Here is a 17,504-nt window from a genome sequence, read left to right on the forward strand (position 1 = left end):
CTTATGGAACAATTACCGAGTAGATTACTGCACTAGCACAGTGGATGCCAGGATCCTATGCAGTGAGCTGAGGGACTAGAGACAACGGAGTCCAATCTTTTAAGCATCTGGGCTACAAAACTATTGGTTACTCCAGCCAAAATCCCAGGAGTCATCCTCTTTCATTCACCCCCTCCTCCAACATTCACTCCATCAGCAAATCCTGCTGCTTGATCCCAAAAATAGCCCCTTCCCTTTCTACTATCCCCCCCTGCCACCACCCTCTACAAGCCACCACCATTTCCAATTTGGATCTGGCAATACCTACCGATTTGGTCTCTTCCCGCCTGTCCCTCACCCATGTCAGTCACTGTGCTGGGTGCTGGCAATATGTTTACCTCCTAGACAAGGACCTGTGGCTGTAGGTCAAGGCTCCTTGGTCATAGGATAAGGTTTCCTTAACCAGAAACAGACGGTCCTGCCTAGCTGGGCCATTGCATCCCATGGAGCAACTGACTTCCGGTATCACAAAGGGAGAGGATAGAACAGGGCTTTAAGACAGCGGCTTTTATGGTTGGGTTTTTGTTTTGAGAATGTTTACATATTGGCTATTTTGTAATATCTCTATTAGATAGTAGAAAACCCCACCTAGACTAGGTCCCAAAGGAGAAATAAAACGCTGAGTCAGTCATCTCACGTGTGGGAGAGGGAGGCAGGTCACGTTCTAAAGGGAACAGCAAGGATCAGGCTATGTCCACAAAGCTTCACTTGGAATGAATTTCTTTCTGCCCATCCTCTCTAGAACAGGGGGAGTCTCATTTTACTCAAATCACAAAACAATTCCAGGAGAGGCTGCTCCTCCAAACAAAGGGCCAGGGAACAAACACAGGTAAGAACTGAGCAGAAAACAAAGGTGCGTTAGAAAACCCCCCTACCTTCTGTCTGTTTCTGGTATTCCGAACCTTTCATTAGTTATCTCATTAAAAAAAAAATACACACACACAAAGAGAGACCTTCTTAATTTGAGACCTGACTCTTGGTTCCCAAATCTCCTAAATGTGGCAGGACAATAAACAAAATCAATGAAGTGAACAAAGTAAACGATTACAGCTGTGGTCAGTCAGTGCTGCTGACAGAAAGAGTGACAGGACAGTCACCCTGCGCTGCAGGGGTGAGTGGGGAAGCAGGAAAACCAGTCAACTGGGTGACCAGGAAAGGCCTCCCTCAGGACAGGACACTCAGGGTACGCAACAGCTGGCTAATTCAACAGCCCGCACAATCCACTCATGAAATGGTGGTGCTTTTGAAATATCTACTATGAGCAGGACAAAAGAAGACTCACCCACTCCTCCAAAGGGCAAAGAGTTGAGCGTGAAGTGCATAATGACGTCATTGCCTGTGACACCTCCGCTGGATGTCTCATCAATCATCCGTTTGATGAGCTGAGGACAGACCAAAGGCATCCAGGTCAGTGAAGTTGCCCCTTAGGGAACACTCATGGCCCCACCACACAGAGGGCTGTGTGCTCAGAGTTACGAGCTTAAAGTATGCACATTCTGGCTTTATGTCAGTGAAAATTCTTGAGTTTGGGGACACCGTGCCAGACAGACAAACAATCTCAACTGTGGTTAATTTAGCAAAGTGACTGATACCCAGCCTCTCAGACACACATCCAGTGCACAAAGGGAGGCAGCTCCAAACCTCTGGGCCTACTCAGCCACAACCTAGAGGTGTACTCCCCAACACAGCAGCAAAAGGCTCTTTGTAAGGGGACAGCTTAGACTATATTCCAGCTTTAAACACTGCTATTATTTCTTTCTTATCTCTGCTCTAAATTATAACACATGATTAATAGGTATTATTTAGTCTTTATGAAATGTAAAAATATTTAAGACTTTAGATTTAGCATCCTATTTTTTAAGAGATAAATGGTTGTTTGGCCTAAGGCCCAGAAAAGCACAAGAACACTTGACTAGTAAATGTCATTTCCCTTGGGTGCCAGCAAGCCCTCGACAGTTCTTCATGTCTGGACTGTAGTGACCTCAGGTGACCCACTGCTGGGAAGTGACTTGTACCCTGGCCAGCCGACTTTCGGCTTCAGGGTTCCTTCCTGCCCACGTTATCCATGGTTTTAAATGTCAAACCATTGTTTTGTTAATAACCCAGCCTTTACTGAGCCCCACACATTTGGTCTCACTTCAAATACCTGTAGCTATCTGTATCTCAATAGCCTCACAAGCTCCAAAAGCTGTCACGTGACCATCTATATGTTACCATCAGAAGTTCTCCCGAAAACATTTGGGCCACTGTCTCTTAGTAGCAGCTGGTCCCCTAGTGACACGAATGAGTGAGCCACGCAGAAAGTGGCAGAACTGCTCAACCAGGTGATGCGGTTCCACCACTCTAACAAGAAGCTAGCGCCATGTAAGAAACTAAAATCCATCATATCACAACCATTTATGTGACAGTGCCGGGGTCTTCGTCCCACACAGTGGGTGTGAATGCCATTTTGTGCAGGCTCTTATTCGACAATGCCCTGTGGATTAACATCAGAAAAGCATTTAATGCTGGCACATATAAGTCTTCCAATTATACAGGAGGTGTTTGTGAATCAAAAACCTTGCGACACTCAACCCTGCAGACTCAGATCTAACCCGAGGGAGGAGGGGAATGGATGCTGTGATCACCTCAGAGCCTCATTAACCAAGACAGCAACCTAGGAACACAGCCTCACTTAGTGGACTCTGATATGACAGAAGAAACCATCATTGTTTCACACTATTTTCTGCACTGTTTTACAGCAAAGAAGGAACATGACTCTTGATAGTCGCTTATGCTAGTGAGCTGTTCTCGCTAAAGCTCACCTTATGGTTATGCGAAAATACATAGAGAGCCAGAGGTTTTTCACGTTCATTTATGAAATCTATGGCCTCATCTACATTTTTCACAGGCACTATTGGAAGAATTGGTCCAAAAATTTCTTCTTGCATCACCTTGGTTTTAGGATCAACATCAGTAAGTACCGTTGGGGCTAAAAAGAAAATAAACAAAATGAAAATGAAAATACTTATTAGACAAAAATGTACAACCCTCATCTTATATCTCTTTCATTGGGTCATCTATCCATCCCTTTCCCTCTCCCCGCCAAGTCATATCTATTGAAAAATCCTGAGCAGGTGGATGAGCTGTGCAAATACTCCATGTCTCCAAAGCCTGTGAATACTTGTGCAAATCTGTCTTTTTCACATTGAACTCTGTTCACAGCCATGCATATGTTTAACTGTAGATTATACTTAACATTTTTCTGTGCACAGTTTTTTTTTTGAGACGGAGTTTTGCCCTTGTTGCCCAGGCTGGAGTGCAACGGTGCCATCTTGGCTCACCGCAACCTCCGCCTCCCGAGAGTTCAAGTGATTCTCCTGTCTCAGCCTCCCAAGTAGCTGGGATTATAGGCATGCACCACCATGCCCAGCTAATTTTGTATTTTTAGTAGAGATAGGGTTTCTCCATGTTGGTCAGGCTGGTCTTGAACGGGCAGGTCTTTCTAGGAGCAAAGACAGCTCAACCGTGAATCAAATCAATACTATTTTTCCTTAACTGGAGCGCTCTCATTAACCTTTATTACAACTCTGTTAGACAGATTAAGAAAACAGAGTTAAATGGACAAAATTCCCTAAGCCTTAGTTCAGTGTTCCATCTACCATAGGGAAGAGGCACAAAAAAGGAGGCTGAAACAGATGCTGGGGAGGCTATGCAAAGTGTCCCAGCATCTGCTGCCAATGTAAGTCACCAACTAGCAGTAGACTCCAGAAGACTCTGTAAATAAGAAACTGGATCGTCATCCAAAAGAGAAGTCATCTGACAATAACAAGTTGGCACTTTTCCTTTACCCCTAGTTTCTAATAGATTATCTTGGCAATGTGGCTATGGACAGCTTCTTACAGCACCACTTCCAGGGGTATATAAACTGCCACCCCTAATCCATTGCCCGCATCTTCCTCAGGTCAGAGAACCAATTTGGGCTGAGTGTCTACTTCCTCTGCATAGCCGTGCTCAGGTAAAATGATCCCAGCTCGAAGTCAGGGGAAAGTCCTAATTAGTCTATAAGCTAATCAGGATACCCCTTCCTTTTGGCATTCATTAACCTAGAAATGGGCAATGTGGACAGGCTGAGGATGGGAGAACAGAGAGGTGAAAGAAGTAGAGTCCTTTTTTTTTTTTTTTCTACAGATGTATTCCCCAATTCGATCTGGGCTGCCACCAAGAGAGACAGAAGGCACAAGGATTGTTTTCTTTTGCATCCTAGTACAAAGAATCAGGGTTTTTTGATGGTACCATGAAGCCACTGAATTATACAGCTCAGCAGAACCTCGGGACTGCTAATTACAAGAAAATCAATTTCTGCTTATTATTTCATTTTTAAATTTTGTTTTTTTAAAGTTTTTTTTTTTTTTTTTTTTTTTTGGTAATTTGTAGCATCTTATCTGATAAAGGGGATAAGTAAAGCTATGTGGTGCAGCTTCTTTGCCAGCCAAGTCCAAATGTGTCTAATTTTTCCGTCACCTTATATGTTACTTTAGAAAAATGTGCTTAACATTCAAAGTAATATATATTCAAGGCAAAGAAGAAAAAGCACAAAGAAGGTACACAAATAATAAGGTCAAGCATGATGAACCAAAACATTATTTCTGGAATGGTACCGTCACTGGTTAACTGTGGAACAGTGACCAAGTTATTTCCTTCTTTGTGCTGTTTTCCCATCCACAAACTAAAGATAATTACATCAAGTTCTATTCTGCTTCTCAGGATTGTTATGAAGAAAAAAGTAGTTACGTGTAAATATGAACTGGAGCAATGCTGGTGGCATCATTCAATACACAGACACATAGACATTTTAAATAGTTTATAACAAAAGCTACAGTATACCAGAAAGCAGGATTTAGTACTTCAACAATTAAATGCTATATATTTAATAGTTTATTTAGCGTTAATAAGTAGTGTCAGCAAAAACTGCCAAACTGCCATCTTCCCATAGGAAAGGAGAATTTCCATTACCTATGTAGCGTGTGGCCTCATCAGTCTCCCCACCAAAAGCTATCTTTTGTCCTTCAAGCAAACTTAGTATCCTCTTAAAATGACGAAGATTGATGATCCTTTCATAATCAGGAGACTCTTTTATATTTTCTCCATAAAATTCCTATTTAAAAGAACAGGAGTATATAAATGTCACAAAGACCCACAATTCAATTTCAGTGAGTACAAAATCCAGCCATGCCCCCAAATCAATCTGGTTTTATACCCTCACAGAATCTAACACCCCACCCCTCAAGTAATTTAACAGTAGTAAATTTCAGCTTTTCGGCAGGTCGAGGACTAGAAAATAAAGAGCACACACATACAGAAGACATCTATCACTGTCCATAGTTCCAAAGGTTCTTATGGATCTTACAGTCCACCCACGGGCCTTCACCTCCTGCGGCTGACAGTGGGAGCAGGCTGGGGTAAGTCTTGTTCTGCATCAGGGTTGCCTACGTGTTCACACATTGGCTGCGCCTGCTCTCCCCCTACAGTCAGTTCGGTAGTTACAGCAGAGACCCAAAGGTCTGCAAAGCCTGAAATATTTGCCACCTAGCCCTTTACAGAAAACAGTTGCCAATCTTTGCTCCATTTTGTTTTTTGGTCTTCTTTGAACTGGTATTTCCACCACTTACACATGATGGTGAAACTACTCGAAGGATCAAAACACAGCTTTGGGAAATTACCAAGGTAAAAGAACCTCAATAATCATACAATCAATATTTACTTTGTAAAACAAAATTACTGAATTGCTGCATCACTTCAAAGTCTTGGGAGAGTTCTCAATTGAATCTCAAATCAAAATGAACATTGTTCATCCAACCTCTACCAAGAGCAATTCTCAAGTCTGGGTGGTCGGAATCCCTGGTGCAGCTTGCTAAAATGCATGTGCCTGAGCTCTGACTCCAGAGTCACCAACAGTAGTTTTCAGTGCTGAGTGTATCACAGAATTACCTGGAGGCCTCAGACAAGCTGAATCTTTGGAGGGTAAGGCTTGCAAACTTGTTTTTAAATGGTTCCCTAATGATTCTAATATATAGCTTGAGAACCACTGTGTTAAGAGTATAAATGCCTCAAAGGCAGGCAGAGGCCCTTATTCCTTTGAAATTGAATTCATCACCACACTCAACTAAGCATTTCTCCAATTCCCAAATATTTTCAATCTCACAAGTATCTTTTAACGACTCTCTCTTCCCACGTACCCTGAATCTGGGCAACTTTTCCTTCATGTGCTCATCTGGATCCATATTTAGTCCTATCACTAAAAATGATAGTCCAATACCCATATCAAGGCCCTAGCACCTCATCCCCAAAGTTACTCTGCCTGGAACACATGGTAAACTATTGCCCTGAACTTCCTGGTACACAATTTTCTTTTCTTTTTTTTTTTTTGAGACAGGGTCTCACTCTGTCACCTAGGCTGGAGTACAGTGGCACACTCTTGGCTCACTGCAGCCTCTGCCTCCCAGGAGGATCAAGCAATCCTCCTCCCTCAGCCTGCCAAGTAGCTGGGACCACAGGTACAAGCCACTACACCCGGATAATTTTTGTATTTCTTGTAGAGACAAGATTTTGCTACGTTGCCCAGCTGGTCTTGAATTCCTGGCCTCAAGCAATCTGTCTGCCTCGGCCTTCCAAAGTGCTGGGATTACAGGAGTGAGCCACCGTGCCCAGCCAATTTTCTCTCCTTTTTTTTTTTTTGAGACAGAATCGTACGCTGTCACTCAGGCTGGAGCACAGTAGTGCTATAATGGCTCATCGCAGCCTTGAACTCCTGGGCTCAAGTGATCCTTTTGGCTTCAGCCTCCTGAGTAGCTGGGACTACAGGCATGTGCTACCATGCGCAGCTAACCTTTTTCTCTTTTGTAGAGACAGGGTCTCGTTATGTTGATCAGGCTGGTTTTGAACTCCTAGGCTCAAGTGATCTTCCTGCCTTAGCCTCCCAAAGTGCTCAGATTACAGGAGTGAGCCACTGCAACCGGCAACAATTTTTATTTTCTTTTTTTTAAATTTTTTGAGACAAAATCTCATTCCATTACCCAGGCTGGAGTGTGGTAGCATGAACTTGGCTCACTGCAACCCCCACCTCCTGGGTTCAAGCAATTCTTGTGCCTCAGCCTCCCAAGTAGCTAGAATTATAGGTGCATGCCACCATGCCTGGCTAATTTTTGTATTTTTAGTAGAGATGGATTTTGCCATGTTGGCCAAGCTGGTCTGCAACTCCTCACCTCAAGTGATCAACCTGCCTCGGCCTCCCAAAGTGCTGGGATTATAGGCGTAAGCCACCATGTCCGGCCAACAATTTTCATTTTCAGATCACATGCATTACTCTTTGGTGTTTCTGATCCTTCCTTTTAGTGCCAATTAACATCTGTCGAGTAAACAGTGACTACTCCAATAATTTCTTTCATCTGAGGGGTTAATGACACTCACCCACTGCTGAACTCAGTCACACTGGTCATCCCATTCTTATTAATTAATTAATTAATTAATTACTTATTTATTTAAGACAGAATCTTGCTCTGTCACTCAGGAGTGCAGTGGCATGATCCTGACTCACTGCAACCTTTGCTTCCCGGGTTCAAGCAATTCTCGTCAGGGTTCAAGCGAATCTCGTGCCTTAGCCTCCTGAGTAGCTGGAATTACAAACATGCACCACCACCCCTGGCTAATTTTTTTTTGTACTTTTAGTAGAGACGGAGTTTCATCACATTGGCCAGGCTGGTCTTGAACTTCTGACCTCAAGTGATCTGCCCGCCTCGGCCCCCCAAAGTGCTGGGATTACAGGCATGAGCCACCATGCCCAGCCCCCATTCCTTTCTACCAACCTAAATTCTACATTTCCTTCAAGTCTTGGCTTGGGACTCTACCATGCAGTCTTCTTGGTTCCTTCACTGCAGATATTTACTTTAAATACCCTGAAAGATTTCTAACTATACAAAGGGTACACTGTAAGTAGTTATTTAATTAAGTCACACCTCCAAACTACTGGCCACCCTAGGCCCTCTACATACACAAAAACTGATAACCTTCATCAGCAATGGCCAATATGCCACAGGGTCTCTCTGACTATAGCTAAAGGGTTGGCAACATTCCCTCAAAACCATGGACACACAATTATTTAACTTTTTTAAAAAAAGTATATGACACAACTAAATCAACTAGACAACTTAAGTAGATTTAACACCAAGGCAACCTTGCTCCCAGCAGATATCCTATGAAAGGTACACAGAGCATTTTCATATTAGTCAGTAAGGTCATTGAGTCACATATGCTTTTAAAATTTTCCTGAAGGGAGAAACAAATGGGGATGCTGCCTGCGAATAGTTCATTTGACTCCTTATCTTATTAAAATCAGTGGAATCAGATGTTTTAAATACAAACCTTCACCGTTTCCTTAATCTTCCACACGATTTGACTTTGGAGGGATGCTTCACAGAGAATATAATCAGGTGCAATGCAGGTTTGGCCACAATTCATGTATTTTCCCCAGGTTATGCGTCTGAGGGGAAAAAATCCAGAACAGCTATACAATTCAGTCAAATTTTCATTGTGTTGTTTTGCAACTAAAATAGATTCATATATTTATCTGGCAATTTTTATTAAAAAGTTAAAAATTCATTTCTAAATCAGTTGGTTGGAACTTAGAATGTATTTTCCAAATGAGGTAGAGTATTTTACACAGCAGGGAATTCTCAAACCAGCTCATGGGAAACAGTACTTGGTAAACAGTGATGCCATTGCCTGCAGCAGGAAAAGAGGAGAAACAGCCTCCCAATGTCCTTTCCCCTCTCCCAGTCCAGCCAAAGGAAAGTCCTGGATGACAGGAGTTCGGTACAGACTCTCCTGGTTGTGGCTTTTGGCTTTGCCGGCAAGATGTTCAGGTATAAAGCAGGATGGTAGCCAGACTTCAAGGCCACCCTCCTCTTTATGGAGCCCTGCCCCACTTGGGAAGATCTTTCCCATGCATGGGCAGAAACTCACGCCCTGAACATTCACTGAGGGTGTCCGATTTGACAACAAGATTTCTACTTAGGAAGCCAGCCTGGAACCCTGACCTGGCATCTCTGAAGGGGACAGAAAGCCACGCCACCCAGGGCACAGAGTCATGAAGGGGAGAGAAAGTCACGCCACCCAGAGCAGAGTCAGTTCTATCATTTGGCACTTCTTAGTAGCTAAACCGGATTTAGCAGAGAGAACCTGAAATCTCTTATTTTCTGATTTTCAGATGCAAGATGTTATTCACAGTTAAAAAATGAGGAACACGGCCGGGCGCAGTGGCTCAAGCCTGTAATCCCAGCACTTTGAGAGGCCGAGACGGGCGGATCACGAGGTCAGGAGATCGAGACCATCCTGGCTAACACAGTGAAACCCCATCTCTACTAAAAATACAAAAAAACTAGCCGGGCGAGGTGGCGGGTGCCTGTAGTCCCAGCTACTCCGGAGGCTGAGGGAGGAGAATGGCGTAAACCCGGGAGTTGGAGCTTGCAGTGAGCTGAGATCCGGCCACTGCACTCTAGCCCAGTCGACAGAGCAAGACTCCGTCTCAAAAAAAAAAAAAAAAAAATGAGGAACACTCGTGTTGTCCACAAAGGATCTCAGTTAAGAGATTAGCGTAATACCCCCTCTCAAATGGGAATTTAAAGATTTTATTTGGCGCACACAATACTTTGGATTACATACTTCACAGATCACTGGCCAGAAGAACATTACATTTCTTGCTAGATCTAGCTGTAATCTTGAGGACAGAAATAACTTTTTCAAAATTCCTAAGGACAACCACACGATGTCAGGACTTACAGCTCGCCATTTTTGACGGTGGCACCAAGAGCGAGTGAAAGACTCCTGTTACTCTTGATGACATCGACCACCAAAGTTTAACGATGTATCTTGGAGCCATAAGGTATGGGGTTCAAATGCAAAGAATAACATTGTCAGGAAAAGTCTCCACTGTGCTGGGAAAACCGCAGAAAATCAGAGAGCCAGACTCACCTGCAAACAATGTCCAGGTCACAATCTTTATCAATATAACATGGACTTTTCCCTCCCAGTTCAAGAGTCACAGGGGTCAGATGCTTGGCAGCAGCTTCCATGACAATTTTGCCAACCGCAGTATTTCCCGTATAGAAAACGTGGTCAAATCGCTGCTTCAGGAGCTCCGTGGTTTCCTCAACACCACCATTAATAACAATATAGAGGTCCTCAAAGAAAGAGAAACACAAACTCTTGCACTGCCAAATTTATCCTAACATCTTAACATCAGCAATCTCTTCAACATAAACATGTAACATTCAGTAAAACCCAGAGAGTGTCAAGACCAGTCCCTGTGAGGGATGGGAGAGGGAGCTGACCAAGGACAAGAGGAGAACACACAGTCCGCTGGCATCTGGGAAGCATGAACCCACACAGAACCAACCTGGAGACTCGGTTTTTTACATGAGCTCAGCAACAAAGACTAAGGAGAACAAATGGTTGAATTTGACCAGGGAAAATGCATGAGACGTGGGTGTATGCAGAAGTGACTCTGGTGAAGAATGGCTCCCACAGGACAGGTCCCAGCCGCACATCTTAGTCTGAATGTTCTCTGTCTCACAACAGAGTAGGCTCAGCCCATGCTATTCTGAATGGTATACCCGGCACGGTAGCTGAGAGCGCTTGCTTTTGAAGTGTATCTGGTTTGAATCTGGGCTCTGCCACTCACTAGCTTATTTGACTTTAGGCAAGCTACTGAACATCTCTGAGCCTCAATTTCCTCATCTGGTACTGGGAGAATTCACGTAGCTTCTGTGGACTGAGCCCATCTACGCATTGTACTATCATTACCAGCTGTTCTAAGAGATAACACCTTAGACAATGACAGCATGAAAAGTAAGAGAACAGATGGCAACCAAGGAAGACAGAGAGGTATTCAAGACTCCAAGGTGGAAGTGTAATGTAAAAGCTGGCTTGTGGATCTCATGTTTCCACTTGATCTCCTGTTCTGAAGGCGAATTAGTTACATTCACTTCATAGTTCAGCTGCCCAACAAACTTTTCAAGCTTTAACTTTTCTATGACTTAACGTATATAGCATATATTATTAATCCCCTAACACGGTAACTGAAGCTGGTAGGGCATTATTATCCTCCTCATCCGGACAGTCAGTTATTGAATAATTTACCCCTGGTCAGGGGCAAAGCAGTACCTTCAACCTCTATCTTCTGGTTCTAAGTCCTATTCAATCCTTGACATCTCACTGTCTTCTATTTCATTTTTCTTGATTGGATCATTACAGCTATTAGAACAAAATGGTTCTAACAAAGAGAACAATATCATTCCAAGAACCAGAACTGGCCTCAAGCCATTACAAGTTGATGTACAGAATACAGGTTAAGATATTTTTAAGCTGTCTTTCGACGAAAGCTAAATGAAGACTCCTCTCTGCAGTAACTCATGTAGAACTCAGCAGTGCCAATTTCTTCGTGGCATCATTAACTTCCTCCCCAGGAGGGCATAAGAACCTCTGACTCAGACAGATGAACTACCCCGCAGTTGAGCAGATCATTTTCTTTATTCAGTTCTTGAAATTCTTAAATGCCAGCATGTTAAGTCAGTGTGAGGATACGTCCTCTAGATCAGGAGGGCACTTTTTTTGTGTGTGTGGCATGTTTTCATGCCACAGACGTGTCTTTTTTGAAAGCAGAAGTACTCTTATAGGCTGGGTGCAGTGGCTCACACCTATAATCCCAGCAGTTTGGGAGGCCAAGGTGGACGGATCACCTGAGGTCAGGAGCTCAAGACCAGCCTGGCCAACATGGTGAAACCCCATCTCTACCAAAAATACAAAAACTAGCTGGGCGTGGTGGCACATGTCTGTAATCCCAGCTACTTGGGAGGCTGAGGCAGGAGAATCACTTGGACCCAGGAGGCGGAGGTTGCAGTGAGCCGAGATCCCACCACAGCACTACAGCCTGGGTGAGAGAGCAAGATTCCATCTCAAAAAACAACAAAAAAGAGAACTCTTACATAATCATATAAAAGCACATTTTGTTAGAACAAAATAAATTATTAGTAACAGAAATATGTTAGCACCCAGCACAGTACCAGTCCCTCACTAAATAATCCATTAAATGAAAACACCTAAAATCACGTTAGCTCAAATAAAGATTATTCCAAAATGCCAAACAGACAGAATCTATGAACAGCAGGAGTACATACCCATGAAGTCATGGGACTACATATATTGTGTAACCTCTACAGCCGGGTGACTCCACAATGTACTTTGGAACTGAACTCCTTTTACTAAGCCAATTGCTGAAGGCTTAAAGAAACTGCAATGGGGTCCCGGCCAGCAATAACATGCAATAGCAAGAAAATCAAATGTGTGTTTTCCACAGTAAACACGTATGTTGAAGTTGGGTCAAGAAATTCTTACCTGGTCTAAATACTGAGGGAGAAGCTTAGCCACGATCTTGGCTGTATTTTCACTCAGTTCAGAAGGCTTGATAATCACAGCATTTCCTAAACAAAGTAAAAAGTAGAACAGTATCATCTAATGCTTAACTGTAATAGCTACCAAAATGGCGTTCAGTGGGAAGTACAGGCTAGGTACTCCCAATTATTTCTGCAGCTCTCAATGCTGCACATCCTCATAATGAGCATAAGAGCTCACCTCACTTTCTCTTCAAAGGCTAACTCCTTAGCTGTCATCATCTTCAGGTCACTGTCAATGGGTTCCATCAGCCTTTCCCACTCCTCCAACTTTCTATCACTTTTCTCCCACTTCTGCCCCTAGATTGTCCTCTCTGCCCGGGAATTATTGGGCAAATGAGCGATTTCAACATACAGCTCTCTATCTGGATCCTGCAAAGTGAGAAATTAATCTCCTGGCATTTGCTACATACCCAAGCTAGCATTACTCTCATAGCCTTTATTTGAATGAAGAAACTGGTCAGACAGAATCAAATGGTTCATCCAAAGCCAGAGCCAGCAACTAAAACCATATTAGAATATGGATGCCTGAGTCCAAACTCCTGGGCCTATTGACTCAGACACCTTTATACTTCCACAGGTTCATTCTCCACGTGCTTCAAAACACAGCCACACAAATCTCCTCAGCAGCCCATTTAAAAATATGTATGATATGAATGAATTCTCAGTACACTGGTGGTGTAAACAAAGGAAAATTACCAAAGTAAATGCATTTAATTAGCCACTATCCTTAATTTACAATGAATATGAGAAAATAAGCCTCCCTAAAAAGGTATATAGACATAAGCTGGCACCAGACCTGCAGCGATGGCTCCTATCAGTGGCTGAATGGTGAGAACAAAGGGGTAGTTCCAAGCTCCGATTATCAGCACCACTCCCAGAGGCTGTGGCTGAATATAGGCCTCATCCAACATGGTGAGCAGGTTCTTCTTAACTGGTTTAGCAGTAACCCATTCAGGAAGATTCTCAAGCATAAAATCAATTTCCCCAAGGACAGTAATGACTTCCTGACTGTACGCATTGAATTCACTCTGTTATAAGAGAATCACAGTTAATCCTGCAGAGTAAGTATGATACACTTGGCCCTGAGTGTCAAAACACTCAAGCCAGGTACACCTGCAGTGACAACAACTGGCATTATCAGACTAGCTGGTTTGCCATTCAGACTCCTTTTGCACCCTTCACGCCCTTGATAAGGGCTTGCTAATTCTCTAATATATTAAAAAAAATCAAAGATTATTTCAGGGAGTAGTAACACTAGTAGTAGTAGTAGTCCCACTAGTAAATCCTTCTTTACTAATCCACACCCTTTAAAAGCCAGGCTTAGGCTGGGCGCGGTGGCTCAAGCCTATAATCCTAGCACTGTGGGAGGCCAAGATGGGCGGATCACAAGGTCAGGAGATCGAGACCATCCTGGCTAACATGGTGAAACCCTGTCTCTACTAAAAAAATACAAAAAACTAGCCGGGTGTGGTGGTGGGCACCTGTAGTCCCAGCTACTCAGGAGGCTGAGGCAGGAGAATGGCGTAAACCCAGGAGGCGGAGCTTGCAGTGAGCTGAGATTCGGCCACTGCACTCCAGCCTGGGCGACAGAGCGAGACTCCATCTCAAAAATAAATAAATAAATAAATAAAAGCCAGGCTTAAATATTACCTCTTACAGGAAGATTTCCTTGAGGAACAAAGGTCTGCTCTGATCATACTTTCTATATCACAGTAATTATGCTGTTGATCTGCATCTTAATATTTCACCCTTAATGCACTGGTTTATAACTATTACTCACATTTTATCTGTGTATGCTCTGTTTCCCAACCAAGTTTAAAACTCTTGGGGACAGGGAACTTATTATATTTCTTGAGTCATCCTATATATACACATACTCACATAAACATTTAGTTCTTCAAGAATGATTAAATGACACCGTCTTTTTGGAATCTTAATTATCCCATCTTGTTTATTTAATGTCACAGCCCCTTTCCACCAAAAGTACTCTAAATTTTATAGTTGCTACTAGTACTACTACTGTTAATGACTTATTAAAATAATCTTTGATTGAGGGGATTGTGGGGAAGGGAAAAATCACAAACCCAGAGTAAAGCTTTGCTACACATGTAATGCAGATAAAAAGTAAAAACAAGATGACGGCCTCGTGCCTGTAGTCCTAGTATCTGGGAGGTTGGGGCAGGAGGACTGCTTGAGCCTAGGAGCTGGAGGCTGCAGTGAGTTATGATTGAGTCACTGCACTTCAGCCCGGGTAATAAAGGGAGACCTCGTCTCTTTAAAAAAAAAAAAAAAAAACAAAGTAACTATTATCAGAAAACATAGAGGAATATGCTTAAACACCCTAAAACATTACTTAAAACTTTGCTACCACAGGCCGGGGAGGGGGTGGCTCACACCTGTAATCCCAGCACTTTGGCAGGCCCAGGCAGGTGGATCACTTGAGGCCAAGAGTTCAGGACCAGCTTGGTCAACATGGTGAAATTCCATCTCTACTAAAAATACAAAAATTAGCCGGGCATGGTAGCACACGCTGTAATCCCAGCTACTGAGGAGGCTGAGGCAAGAGAATCGCTTGAACCTGAGAGGTGGAGGTTGCAGTGAGCTGAGATCACACTACTGCACTTGCACTCCCACCTGGGAGACACAGTGAGACTCTGTCTTAAAAGCAAAACAAAACAACAAGCAAACATACAAACACACACACACACACACAAATCAAACCAATAAAAACTTTGCTACACAAAGCGTGTATCCAAAAGAGGCATATGATATCACTGGGGACCTTGTTAGAAACTTGGAATCTCAGATCCCACCCCTGATGTACTGAACAATAATTTGCATTTTAACAAGATCCCCAGGTGTCTGTTAGTGCATTAAAATTTGAGTAGAACTGACCTAATAACACACAAAGTTATGAAGAAAAATTTGAGTGCAACTATAACTTAAAAACAAAACTCTGTCTACAAAAGGAACCATAAACAAAGCTAAAAGGCAAGAAATAGACCCAGAGGCTGGTCTGAGGGTAATGGATTATTCAGAACTTATTAATATTACTGTCACTAAAGTTGGTATACAACTCTCCCACTGCTAAATTTTACTGGCTTTAAAAGAAAGAAAGAAAGAAACCCAAAGAAAGTATCTACAATACGGTAAACTGACAAATTACTGAAATCCAGAATATACAAAGAGTTCCTACACATCATAAGGAAAAGAATCACAAATGTAACAGAAAAATGGACAACAATAGAGTGCTAGAGGGCAGGGAAAGTCAGAGGGAACTTTGGCTTTATCTGTATTGCTGGAGATCATACTCCCAGCGCTGGAGTAATCCGAAATGTAAAAGCAAAAACAAAACCCAGCAGAAGCTCCGGCCCGCAAGTGCGCGGCTGGGGCCAGCTTCCCCGCGCCCCGCCGCACGCATGCGTACCTTGCACAGGTCGGCGGCGATGGCCGCCAGGATGTCCTTCTCGCGCTCCTGCACCATCCTCCGCAGGGCCTCCAGCTGCTGCAGCCGAAACCGCAGGGATCGCGACCGTCCGGACAGGAATGCCTGGCGGACCCGCTGTACTTCGCGCTCCATGGCCTGGTCCTGCAGAGAACTGCACGGTCGGAGGGCGCTGGGGCGTGGGAGGCGGGATGCAGGCAGGTGCGGGCCTTGCCTCGCCTCCCTCCGCCTCCCTCCGCCTCCCTCCGCCTCCCTCCGCCTCCCTCCGCCTCCCTCCGGGGGTTGTCTCCACCGCCGACCCGCAGCCACAACTCACTCGCCCAGGGCTCGCTCGCTCAGCCGCGGCCTGCGGGCCCGCCTAGTCCCACTGCCAGACCCAGTTGGGGCTGACTGAGCTTGACCCAAAACCTTGCGCCTATTGGCCCGGGAGGCCCACGTGACAGCCGCCGGCCGGACGCCGGCCTCGCCCACGCGAGCCCCAGCCCTCCACCGGATTCTGGCAGCCAGCTAGGATGTGGGGCGTTGAGTGCGCAGTGCGGGAGCGGAGCGCGGCCACGGGCCCGGGAGCGGGGGGGTGTAGGGATGGAGGGAAGGTGTTGGCCATCCTGCTGAGAGCGCCCCGGGGCGGCCCCAGAAAGGGCGAAGAGGAATCCTGGAGGAACAGGCGGAGGGCGCGCCGCTGGCAGTGGGCGCCCGGCCAAAAGCGTCCGGACTGCAACGGAAAGCCGTCTCCGCTCCGGCACTCTCAGAGGGGTTCCCTCCTCCATTTCGTGGCTCTTCAAACGTGGCCAGATGGACGGAGTTGGAGGCCTAGCGCTCCCTTTTCTGCTTCCCTGTCCTGTGCTCCTTCCTTCAGCGAGGAGCTGCCTCGACTTGACCGGCACTGACCGTCCGGGTTCCCTGGAGAGCTAGTCCCTGAGGGCGGGAAGCCCGGGTTCATCTCCCGCGGAGCCGGGACAGTGGTCATTTCCTTCGTGCACAAGCATCATCCTCGCACGTCCGTTACTCAGAGCTTCTCCCCAGGCTGCATTTGTCCCGCGGCACACCCTTCCATGTTCCCGCTCCCAAGAGAGAACCCGCTGCCCTCAGGTTTCCCCCTCCCGCCTTACTGCCTTTCGGGCGACAGACTTCAGCTCTCGTCACTACTCAGCAGCAGTTGGCACAGCTGATCGGTCCTGTCTTGTGGAAAGCTTTCTTTTCTTTACCATTTCCCTGCACTCTTCTGCACTTTTCTATTTAGCTCACTGGCCGGGTCCTCTGGGTTTTCCTTTGCTGGATTTTTCTCCCCTTCCTGACCTCTTAGGTGTTCAGGTGCCCAGGGCTTAGTACGAGGTCTTCTTATCTTTTCACAGCCACTTCCTGGTGTAATCCCATGGATGGTGCTCACAGAAGGCTGTAATCCCAGCCTTTCCTCTGAACTCCAGAGGGTATATTTGTGAAAAGAAAATAACTCCGGGCCCTGGCCCAAATGAACCCCCCACTTACACACAAAACAACAAAAACCCTGGGAGCCCAATTCACTATGCCAGAAG

The 17,504-nt window shown here is 44.9% G+C and overlaps 1 protein-coding gene and 1 non-coding gene across 7 annotated transcripts in view; both read right to left on the bottom strand.

Annotated features, from left to right (window-relative positions):
• The window catches only part of ALDH3A2 (aldehyde dehydrogenase 3 family member A2), a 28,280-nt gene extending 11,900 nt beyond the window's left edge, over positions 1 to 16,380 (bottom strand). For 3 of the 6 annotated variants that reach the window (XM_026448167.2, XM_026448169.2, XM_026448168.2), the window contains exons 1-9: positions 16,242 to 16,369; positions 15,955 to 16,201; positions 13,324 to 13,555; positions 12,469 to 12,554; positions 10,048 to 10,256; positions 8,440 to 8,557; positions 5,035 to 5,176; positions 2,844 to 3,010; positions 1,322 to 1,421 (exon numbers count right to left, since the gene is read on the bottom strand). In XM_026448167.2, coding sequence (XP_026303952.1) covers positions 1,322 to 1,421; positions 2,844 to 3,010; positions 5,035 to 5,176; positions 8,440 to 8,557; positions 10,048 to 10,256; positions 12,469 to 12,554; positions 13,324 to 13,555; positions 15,955 to 16,107 — 1,207 coding nt within the window. In that variant the 5' untranslated portion in view covers positions 16,108 to 16,201; positions 16,242 to 16,369. Of the gene's footprint in view, positions 1 to 1,321; positions 1,422 to 2,843; positions 3,011 to 5,034; positions 5,177 to 8,439; positions 8,558 to 10,047; positions 10,257 to 12,468; positions 12,555 to 13,323; positions 13,556 to 15,954; positions 16,202 to 16,241 lie in introns of those variants that run through there. The other 3 variants (XM_023195678.2, XM_023195679.2, XM_031934233.1) reach the window with 3 other exon arrangements.
• Positions 4,208 to 4,298, bottom strand: LOC111528839. Its single transcript, XR_002727173.1, has one exon. It is a non-coding gene; the product is annotated as a small nucleolar RNA SNORA31 (small nucleolar RNA).
• Positions 16,381 to 17,504: the final 1,124 nt, after the last annotated feature.

The sequence above is a fragment of the Piliocolobus tephrosceles genome, chromosome 16 (assembly GCF_002776525.5).
Source record: "Piliocolobus tephrosceles isolate RC106 chromosome 16, ASM277652v3, whole genome shotgun sequence".
NCBI lineage: Eukaryota > Metazoa > Chordata > Mammalia > Primates > Cercopithecidae > Piliocolobus > Piliocolobus tephrosceles.